Source organism: Caloenas nicobarica, chromosome 16 (genome assembly GCF_036013445.1).
Source record: "Caloenas nicobarica isolate bCalNic1 chromosome 16, bCalNic1.hap1, whole genome shotgun sequence".
NCBI lineage: Eukaryota > Metazoa > Chordata > Aves > Columbiformes > Columbidae > Caloenas > Caloenas nicobarica.
This window is the reverse complement of record NC_088260.1, coordinates 7022391-7033568: the sequence shown is the minus strand read 5'-3', so window position 1 is coordinate 7033568 and position 11178 is coordinate 7022391. Positions and strand designations below refer to the sequence as shown.

General features: G+C 54.5%; 1 protein-coding gene across 2 annotated transcripts in view; it reads left to right on the top strand.

Moving 5' to 3' along the window:
• Positions 1–238: 238 nt before the first annotated feature.
• The window catches only part of MN1 (MN1 proto-oncogene, transcriptional regulator), a 92232-nt gene continuing 81292 nt past the window's right edge, over positions 239–11178 (top strand). For both annotated transcript variants that reach the window (XM_065646158.1, XM_065646157.1), the window contains exon 1: positions 239–4035. In XM_065646158.1, coding sequence (XP_065502230.1) covers positions 615–4035 — 3421 coding nt within the window. In that variant the 5' untranslated portion in view covers positions 239–614. The remainder of the gene's footprint in view (positions 4036–11178) is intronic.

Genomic DNA, 11178 nt, shown 5'->3' with positions numbered 1-11178 from the left:
CGCCCGCGCTCCGTGCGCGCCGGGAGCAGCTCCGCCGCCGGCCACCGAGAACGACCCGCCCTGCGCCGGAGCGAACCCCGCTGGGCCGCGGGGCGGGCGGGGCCGGGCGGCGCGGCGGAGCCACCTTAACGGCGAGCCCCGCCCCGGGCCGCGCGGCGCTCATTGGCGCAGCCCCGATGGCTGAAATTCATCGCTGAAATGCAAAACTTGTTGCTGCTCCGTCAGCGCCGGGTGAGAGCGAGGGAGCGCGCAGGGGAGCGCGGCGCAGCCCTCCCAGCGCCCGCACGCAGCGCCGGCCCCGCCGCCCCGGCCCCGCCGCCGCCAGAGCCCTGCGAGCCGCGGGCAGCGCACGGCGGGCCGGCGATGCGGCGCGGAGCTCCCGGGCGCCGGAGCCTGTGAGCGGCGGCGCGCCGCCCCGTCGGCTCTCGGGCAGCGCAGCGCGGCCGGCGGCGGGCGGCAGCGAGCGGCGAGCCGCCGGGGTGAGCGCGGGCGGGCGGCCGGTGCCGGCGGCGCGGCAGGATGTGAGCGGGGCGGCCGAGCGGCGGCCGGCGCGGCGGGGAGCGGGACGGCGGAGCGGCGCGGAGCGGCCATGCCCTTCTGAGGAGCCGCGCAGCATGTTCGGGCTGGAGCAGTTCGAGCCGCAGAGCAGCAGCCGGAGCGGCGGGCAGGCGGAGCGGGGCTTCGGCCAGCCCGGACTGAGCATGAGCGCGCACTTCAAGGCGCCGGCCTTCCCCGGCGGCGGCCCGGCGGCGGCGGCGGTGGACCCGGCCCTGGGCGCGCTGGGCGAGCCGCCCCTCCTGGGCATGAACATGAGCCTGGCCGGGGACGCCTACGGCTTCCCTGGCCGCGGCCCCGCCGAGCTGCACGGCGGCGGCATGCAGCCGCCGGTGCACGGCTTTTTCGGCGGGCAGCAGCCGCACGGCGGCCACGGCGGCGCCCACCACCCCCACCAGCACCCCCCGCACTTCGGCGGCAACTTCGGGCCCGACCCCGGCGCCTCCTGCGTGCACGGCGGCCGGCTCCTGGGCTACAGCGGCGCGCTGGGCGGACAGACGGCGTTCGCCGACGGCTACGAGCACATGGCCGAGAGCCAGGGCGGCGAGGGCTTCGGGCAGCAGCGTCCCGGGAACCTGCCCGACTTCCAGCACCACAGCGCCGGCGCCTCCAGCCACGCCGTGCCGGCGCCCTGCCTGCCCCTCGACCAGTCCCCCAACCGCGCCGCCTCCTTCCACGGGCTGCCGGCGACCGGCTCCTCCGAGCCCCATGGCCTGGAGCAGCGGCGGCTCCCTGCGCAGGGTGGCGTGGACTCGCTGGAATACAATTACCCCGGCGACGGCCCCGCCGGCCACTTCGAGCTGCCCGTCTTCTCCCCGTCGGAGCCCGAGGGGCAGCTGCCGCACTACGGCGGCGGGAGGCAGGTGCCATCGGGCGGCAGCTTCGCGGGGGCACCCACCCTGTCCCGGGCACCGGGCATGGCTGTGGCCAAGGCGCACCCGCCGCAGCAGCACAGTGTCTTCTTCGAGCGCTTCGGGGGAACACGGAAGATGTCCACCAGCCTGGAGCCGGGGGCCAGCGCCAGGCACCCACTGATGCAGCAGCAGCAGCCGCCACAGCAGCCGCCGGGCTTGCTGGCCAGACAGAACTCCTGCCCGCCAGCCATCCCTAGGCAACAGCAAACAGAAGCCAATGCTCCCAACCCCAACCTGCAGGACAATGGGCCCATAATGCAGAACCAGCATGCACAGTTTGAATACCCTATTCACAGACTGGAGAACAGGAATATGCATCCCTACACCGACCCCGTGTTTAATATGCAGCACCCTCCTCCGCAACAGCCACCAAATCAAAGACTGCAGCACTTCGATGCCCCCTACGTGAGCGTCGCCAAGAGGCCGCGGTTCGACTTCCCTGGCAACCCCAACGTCGAGCGCTGCGCCTCCTGGGGCAGCGGCATGCATGGCCCCGCCATGGAGAGCCACCTCTCCCCGACGGCGTACCCTGGCCTGCCGGGCGAGTTCACCCCGCCGGCACCTGAGGCCTTCGGGGCACCACTGCCGCACGGCGGCCCCGAGCACCCGGCGCTGGCGCAGCGCCAGAACGCGGCCCTGGTGATGAAGCAGATGGCCTCGCGCAGCCAGCAGCGCCTGCGGCCGCCCAGCCTGCAGCAGCTGGGGCACCATGGTGAGGTGGGCCCGCCCGGCGGCCTGCCACCGCCCGCCTTCGAGCGGGAGGCCGGCAGCAGCGGCCGCAGCTTCGATCCGCCTGCACCACACCTGGCTCCTGACAGCGCCTGGTTCACGGGGCCGCCGCCGCCTGGGGAGCTGCTGCCGCGGCGCATGGCAGCACCAGGGCTGCCGGCAGAGGCAGCCCCCCATGAGCTGGGCCTGCAGCCGGGTGGTGCTGCCATGCTTTTCCGGCCGGGTGCCGGTGGGCTGGGGCTGCAGGAGCCGCTGCGGATGGCGGGTGAGGGGCCGGCGCAGGCCCTGTCATCGCCCGGTGTCCACCCGCCTTTCGCGCCCACCATGGGTGGCCTCTCGCAGCTGCAGTCGCCGGGCGGTGGTGTGGCGCTGCCCAGTGCCCCTGCCGAGCGCCGCGGCCCTGCTGACTTTGCCACCCAGCCTGGCTTCCCCTTCACGGCGGCAGCGCGGCAGCCGGCAGCCCACGGCGCCGCACCCGCCCTCAGCGCCTCACCGGGCGCCTACCCACCGCCCCCACCCGAGTTCCCCCCGCCGCCGCCGCCACGGCCCGCCGCCAGCAAGCTGGGTGCTCTCTCGCTGGGCTCCTTCAGCAAGCCGGCCAGCAAGGACAACGTCTTTGGGCAGAGCTGCTTGGCCGCCCTATCCACCGCCTGCCAGAACATGATCGCCAGCCTAGGCGCCCCAAACCTCAACGTCACCTTCAACAAGAAGAGCCCAGCTGAGGCCAAACGCAAGCTCAGCCAGGCTGAGCCCGACCCACCGCCACCCGCTGCCCCGGACTACTTCCCGGCAGGGCCGCCTGCGGGCGGGGGTGGCGCGGGCAAGGCGGCGAGTGTGGCCCCGCTGCTGCCGGCCGAGAGCAGCCTCTCGCCTGGCTACGCGCTGGAGCCGGCGGCTGGCGGCGAGGGGAAGACTGGTGGCGGGCGGGGGCGGGGCCGTCGGAAACGGGACAGCGGGCATGTCAGCCCTGGCACCTTCTTCGAGAAGTTCTCGACCGCGGAGGGCGGAGGGGCCGGCGTCAGCCCTGGGCAGCCGGCGGTGCTGGCGGCGGGGGGCCCGCCGGGGGCTGCGGGCACGGAGCGTGGCGGGGGCACCCCCCATGACAAGCCCCTGACCTCACCCTCGTGGGGCAAGGGCGGTGAGCTGCTGCTGGGCGAGCAGCCCGACCTGATGTCCTCCCTGGACAGCGGCATCCAGAGCGTGACCAAGTCGGACGGCAGCTCCCCGCATGTGGACTTTCCCGATGAGGTCAGCACCAGCTATGGCAACGAGGACGAGGTGTCCTCCAGCTCCGACAATGCCACCTCCAAGCCCACCCGCAGCCCGCTGCTGGGTGGCTCGCCCAAGCTGCCCCGTGGGGAGCACGCACTTCTCAACGGACAGAAGCCCCTGGCCCTCGGCCTCCTCAGTACGTCTACCTCGACCCCTGACAGCTACGGGCTCAGCACCACAGCAGGCACCCACCCCAGCACGCCGGGCATGGAGCAGGTGCGGACCCCCACGAGCACCTCTGCCCAGGACGAGATCCACCCCCTGGAGATCCTGCAGGCGCAGATCCAGCTCCAGCGGCAGCAGTTCAGCATCTCGGAAGATCAGCCCTTGGGGCTGAAGAGCAAGAAGGGGGAGTGTGCGGGGCAGAACGGGGACAGTGACCTGGGCAGCTGCTGCTCGGAGGGTGTCAAGGGCACCATGAGCACCATCGACCTGGACTCCCTGATGGCGGAGCACAACTCCACCTGGTACCTGCCTGGCGAGAAGGCCCTGATGGAAGGGCAGGAGGAGGACAAGCCCATGGCGCCCTGGGAGAAGCCCAAGCCTGCGAACGCCAGCAAAGAAGGTATCTGTTGTCTCACGTGGGTGCTGGCCCCTGGGGGGACAGAGGGCTGCTCGGGAAAGGGGAGGTGGCAGGGCTCTGGCCCCAGGGCACCGGGTGCACGCTGGCCCCAGAGCTGCTCCAGCCCTGGGCAGGATCGTGGTGGGTGCCAGGCGCCTTGCTGCTGCGGGATGCCGGGTGGCTCTGCCGGGGTGGCCGGTGATGGGGACAAAGCTCCTGCAGCCCGGCCGGCCCCACGGCGGTCCCCGCTGCCATCCCCATGGTGCCTCCGGGAGAGCGGCTCCCGCTGGCTGCGGCAGCCCGGGCTGGCGGGGGTCCCGGGGCTGCTGAGCGGGGGGCTCCCAGCAGAGCCCCAGCCGCGCTCCCGAGCCTGGGGTGCCAAGGTGGGAGACGCAGGCATGGGGTGCCGAGGAGGGGCTCCCGCAGAGCCCTGTGCCGGCTGAGCCTTCCAGCCGTTTCCCCGAACTGTTACAGAGATCTTCCTAAACCATGAAAACACAGATTTATTAGTGGTGCTGTCTCTCAAATGCCGGGTATTTCCCTGCTAATTAAGAGCCTACTAACAGTGCCTACTGAAAGGCTCTTAACGTGGTTTTTTTTTCCTTTAATAGAAAGGCAATTTAAAATAAGGCTCTGGGTCTACTGGTATAAAACTTGTTTAGCTGACAGATGTTTAATTTCTACATTAGTTGTCATTTTTGATCCTTCCTCGTATCTGGAGGGCATCATAATTCCCCAAGCTCAGGAAAAAAATATTTTAACGGAAAGCCCTCTATTATAAAAGCTGTTTAAGATAAAGATGATTATAGATTCAATTGGTTTCTATTTTATCTTATCAAAGCCATATTTCCCAAGCTGCTCGACCATGTGTGTGGATATTACAATAGATGCACGTGCATGTACCTGCTGTATGAGTGTGTGCAGGCAATTCTTTGATGTGCTATAAGTACACGTGTGTAATTTACACAATATAAACTCATTATTCATGCCTGGGGAAGCTGATGTTTTGGTACCGCTAGCGTAGTTCAAAATTGTTTCCATTACATCTGGTTCTACAGACTGACTTTGTATGGTACTCTGTGTTTAGTAATTTTGCTAAGAAAGGTGTCGGGAAAATGAAAAGGGAGCTGAGGTGGTTTGAAAACTGGGCGATTTCCTACCTCCAGTCCTGGTTGGGTTTCCAGCTTTGGCTTTCTGAAGCGTGAATCCTCGCCCCCACGGCTTGTCTCTTTGTTCATGGTTAATGCCCAGCGCAGGAGACTCTCATTTCGAGCGGGAGTGTTTAGCATGCACAGCAGACTCTAGAAAGCCCATCAGCATTCTCCATGCTTCACCCAGGCAAGGACATAAATTGGTTTGTTTGGGGCCCTTCTTTTCCATTTTTAAATGGAGTTGCACACAGCATCCTTCCTGGCCCCTTCTCTTTTATTGTTTCTTGTACACAACATCTAGATCTGACTGGATCAATAGCTAGTTAGCACAAATCACAGTTCCTGTCACTTCTACCTTGGCAGATTCGAACACATATATATGTTCTCTCACAACACACACACACACACTCCCGTTACTTGTGCACACTCACACGCATACAGAGCTGAAGATCTACACACCGTGCTGTATTTAGAAATGGATTTTAAAAGAGTAACTTATTCCATACATCCTAATTTCGTGGATTCAAAAAAAAATCCTAAGAAGTGATTTAATCCTGAACAGCACATTTATTAAAAGTGTAATTTGGCTTTAAACTATGTCTATTTTGTGTATATGTGTCATATGGAGCGATGTTTTCTTTAGCGTCTTTAACAGCACTCCTACGTTCACTTTGATCACCGCTATTCTTAGTAACATCTAGTGAAATAAGTAATTGCTTTCTGGTCGCAATAACCACAATGTTGCTGTTAAAAGAGTTCGTCACTTGGAAGGAAAACCGTTTAATCAGTGTTCCTATATAAGGATATGTTTTAGTATTTCAGAGGCTTAACATAAAATAGCAAACCAGTTTTACACAATGCACAGAGGCACTCATTTTGTTTCACACTTTAGTCACTTGAAGGATTTGAATGGGCTGGTTCTTCAGATGAGGAAATTCATATAGACCAGCAGAGATTTACTTTAACTGTTGTTGGAAGTGATAAAGATACAATAGGGGAGACAAAACAGGCTCTTCTCCTTGGTCAGTAGAAATAATTTAACTTTACATTGCCATACCCTCGAGTGTTTGAAACCGCGTTTAAGAAAAGGCTTTATTTGTCCAGCGGCTGAGTTTTTAAACCTTTTTAGTCAACCAGGGTTTGTGTCTGTGGCGTTTGCTCCAGCAGTTCCCCAGTGTATGGGCGCAGGGTGGGCGCGCAGGCTTCAGACAGACAAATTCCGAACAGCTCCTGGACGTGCGTAACGCGGCGCTGGGATGCTCGCCGTTCCCTAGCGCTGTGCGGGATTGCTGAGGGTGGGGGCTGGACCCGCGTTCCCTCAGCACACGCAGGCGTTGTTGGTGGGCTGCCTCGCTGCACCTGCCGCCACGGGCAGGAGAGCGTTGGGGGATTTACGCTGCTGTGGCACGGCCGTGGCCAGGGCTCCGTCCCTCGGCGCAGCGCGGTCTGTGCCGCTGCCGGGAGCGGTGGCTCCGGCTGCGCCGCCGGCCGGGGGGGGCAGCTCTGGAACGGGCAGCGCCTCGAACGCAGCAGAATCGGGAGCTGCTCAAACACCCCGTTAGTGCCCAGATTACCCGGGGATACTTGTTGGAATTGATTTAATGGCTGGACAGATTCCTTAGAGCTCATGTCTTTATTTTTCTCATAATGGCATTAAAATGTTTTGCTAATGCCACGCAGTCTGTGTGAGCTATGAGATGCAAAGGTGGATGGGAGCAGAGAATGTTATTTCAGACACCTGTGCTGTGGGTGCCCGTGTGACACGTACACACCTACATCGTTCAGTGATAACCTTTAGTTCTGTGCATGTATTCGCATCTTGTTTCTGAACTTAATGTTATTAATGCTGGCTGGACATGGCTCTTGGCTGAAATGCGATTTTCTGTAAGGAGCTTTCTCTTATACATCTTACGCGAAGTGGCTGATTGTTTTTTTTCTCCCCCTCAAAATACTTTCTAGAATTTCACGTCTTCCTCTGCCGTGCAGCTAGAGCTGGGAGTGAGATATAATAATACTGACTCTAGAGATGTCGTGTTGACTTCCAACACTGCAGCTCCAGTTAACAAAGAGTAGCCAGATCAAATTAACTTAAAAAACCAGGGCCAGTTTAATTGGGCTTTGCTTTGCCTGGTTTGACTAAACCAGAACAATTTCCCCTTCAGTGAAATGCTGATTAGTATTCTCTAGAAATGCAGTAATTAAGTGCTGGTAGGGTTTTAGTTTTTTAATTGAAATTTTGAAGGTCCCATACTGCAGATGTCAGGTGAAGATGTCAATATGTAACTTAGGACCATGCAGGTGTTGACTGGAAAAAATGAGAAAACATGAGTTACTCGGTGGCCATTGGGCTCGTTGGTCCGAGCTGATAGGCACATGCAGTGCAGCATGGTGGGTTTTAATCTTTGAAGCTTTTTTAATATTTCATCGTAACACCAAAACCTATCATTTGAATGAGCCAGCAGGCCAAAACTCTTGACGAAGCAGTACGTAACGGCTGTAAATTACTACCAAATACATTAACAAAGGTCAAATTTGGTCCAGATGTGGCTAGGAGCCTTTGTTTTCTTTCTCTTCCTAGTATGTTCTGCTGCTTGCTTTTGTTTTAAATACCGCTAAATTCTTTTAGAGGCTTTACCAGGGGACTCGGTTTGTTTACCAAGGCCGAGTTTGTCAGACCTCTTGTGAGGTATTTGAAACACTAAAATATCACTGAGAGCAACGTGTGACTTGGAGCGGGTTTGTGCTGCGCCGGGGGCTGTGGAGGGAGCTCGGTGCCGACGCTCAGCGCACCTCGCAGCGACAGCTCTGAGAGTCCTGACGCTGCTTTGTTTGCTTGAAAGGGCTGTTTAAACTTATGCAAGGAATTTTAAGAGTGAAAAAAATGCTGTCGTCTTTGCCAAGAGCTACGTGAAATACTCCACAGATGTGAAATACACATCTTTAATAAATGATCTGGATTAGCATGCAGATTTATGAGGAAGAAATGCTCCCATTGCATATCATAGGAGAGAGTTCAGTGTGCATTGGATTTGGGTTTAATATGATCTTTTAAACTCTTCTGACCTGTTTGAAAAACAAAAAAATCTAAAAGTTGCCCCTGCTTGCCTTGGCTTCATGTGAATGACAGTAACGCTCTATTGTTTACTTTGACCTACTATCAGTTAAAATATTTTCTACTAGAAAGTGGTCCTGTTTAGAAACGTTTTCCTTTGTTTTATAAACGTTCTGCAGCAGTGTGTTTGTAGACCTTTATGGCAGATATTGGACAAGGCAAGGGACAGAGTTTTCAACAGTATCTGCTATTGCTGCTGTAATGCACTAAGATATTTAACATAGAAAGTGTGTAAATTTATTGGCATTTCGGCAGCTACCACAGCCACTCTGCCTTTCCATCCATCTATCCATCTGCCTATTAATTTTTGGTCTCTAGATTTACCTGTTCCCCTCATTGTAGTAGACAATCTAGCTGTATTTTATTTAATACATATCACAAATCCGGTTTGTGCCATGATGCTTTTTTTTACCGAAGTCTTTTATTTTATAATGGCACGTTTAGTTGTGAGGTTAGTTTTAACTGGGTTGTTTTGTGCATGCTTGGTGTGGGAGAGTGCATGAGACAGACTTTGGGGGATTATTTCTCGAAAGTGGTATGTGAATGTGCTTCAGATCTTTACATATGATGTAAAAGGAAATGAATTAGACTTAATATTTATATATGAGCTTAGATGACAGCATAGATTTATGCTGATCTGTGATGTATTACACCATGTCTGCTCTTAATTTTTAATGTGCAATACCTGTTTTTTTACCAATGACCTAGTGGAATTCTCTGCCATAAAACTGCAAGTAATTTTTTGCTAAAAAATGTTATTAATCAGCAATTTGTTGTTAGTGGTATAGAACAAAGGATAAGGCATTAAGCAAAGGTCTAACCTAAAAGTATATAGGCTGCTTTTATTTGTAACAGCTGACTCCCAGCTTCTACACTGTTCTGTACCAGGGAGAGGTTTTGGTACAGCAGAATGTCTTTATGTGGCCATATAAAATTTTAGTAGTAGACAAATTACTGTACATTTTCAGTCTGTGGTTTCTTGTGTGCTTCTATTAAATACAAGTGTGAGTACAGTACGCACAGAAACTGTAAAACCAGCTCTAAAATGAATCTTCAGGTGGCCTGACACAGATGCTTTTTTAATGCTAAATTTACTGAAATACCATAAACAGTTCAATTACGTAATTCCTAGAGCACATTGAGAATGTCGCAAGAGACCAGTCAAATTGTGGTTAGTGGGATCCTTCCCTGTTTCGTCGCTAGTGTAGAACAGACGGTCCTTGGCGTGTTCCGGCTGGAGCGTTTCGCAGGCAGAGGATGCAGATACCGCATCGGGCGCCCGCACCCGCGCGTCCATCGCGGTCTCTCAAACCCCCGGGGTTCTCCAGTGAAAAATATTAGCCATTGAAAAGCACAAAGTTTGCACCTCTAATACAGGCTTATAGTTTGCAGGACATTTTTAAGTGTGTGGGTTTTTTTTTTTTTAAATACAGAATTATTCTTGTTTCATTTATTTGAGGGGCGTTTTTAAAAGAGCTTCCGTTAACGCGGTATATTTAGAATGTGGCTTGCTTGTGCACTTCCTCGGCATCAGTTCTTGGGTAAGGGACACAGGACAGGGAACCCTGTGGAAATTAAATAGGTGAAGCTGTGGAATCTTCCAGGAAATTCACAGTCCGCCCCTGACTTTCCTGATCTGGGTTACATTTCTCAGCTTTTAAAATGTAAATCTGAGGTTCTGGTATTCTGTAGATAGACCCAGTTTGCACATAGTGATAACGTGACCAGCTTATGTAAAAAGAATTATATTCTTTGTAGTTAGCTGCTTTTCCTTTGCAAAACACTTCTGTGTTGGGGTAGTTAAAACATTACGAATTACTAGTGACCTTTTTAATGCAAAATTTTTTAATTTTTTTTACAAATTTAAATATATTTTATGGATTATGTGCCAATGCTCCAAAGTCAAATACCTTTTAAATTTAAAGCTGAGAATTGAACAGCTGGAGGTCTAATCCATTAATTTTTACAAGCTGACTTTCATAATACTTCAAAGAGAATATCTGAGGTGATATTGCTTTGCCGCTCCCCCCTCAGCACCCCTTCTCCTTGTCTCCCCTCAACTCCCTCTCTTCCAAGTCTTCACGTTCTGCTCATCTCCTGGCAAGTGGCAAAAGCGAATGTGTGCGAGAATGCATTTGCCTTAGTTGAGATAAGAAGTTGTAAGGCTTGATGATCTGGAAATGCACCGTCTTAGTGTTGCACTTTTAATCTATATACTGGTGCAAAAAATGTCGTGGTTACTGCTTTTCCAGTTGTCTTCTCTCCTGTACTTGACTTATTTTTTGTGGCGGTACAAGCCTTACCAGAGGAGTGTTTCTGTTCTGGGGGCTTGTGCCCCAAACCTGGAGCGCATCCCTTTCCCGTGGGGTCGGCTCTGATCCATGCTGGCCCTTTTCAAGTCAAGTTTTTCCAAGTTTTGTCTTGCCCCTGTGTAGGCGATAACTGTTTTATTGCATCCTACGATTTCCCTCCCCAAGATACAAATATGTATCAGTCATGGGGAGTTCCTGAGGATGAACAATTTCCATCTGCACGCTTAACTTCGGCTGGGAGCCTTCAGTGCAATTCATGCCTGTTTGTTTTCAATTTTAGGAAATCTGTTTGTGTCTGTTTAGTATTTTAACGTAAAAAACCAGTGCATGACACTGCGCTGCCTAAGTTTTTATTAGCTTTTAAGATTTGTCTAAAGAAGCATTTTTTTGTTTGGTAAGCAGAAATCTGGTTACGTTTAAGTGCTGCTTTGATAGTTGTGGGGTGGTGTGTTTTTTTTTTTTTTGCATTAAAATAAATACAGTTTATTTGAGTTTAAGCACAACCAACATGTGTGTGAGCTGAGGGGCTGTGCTGTTCCCTGCCACAGAGCCCTCCCTCCATCGACCCACT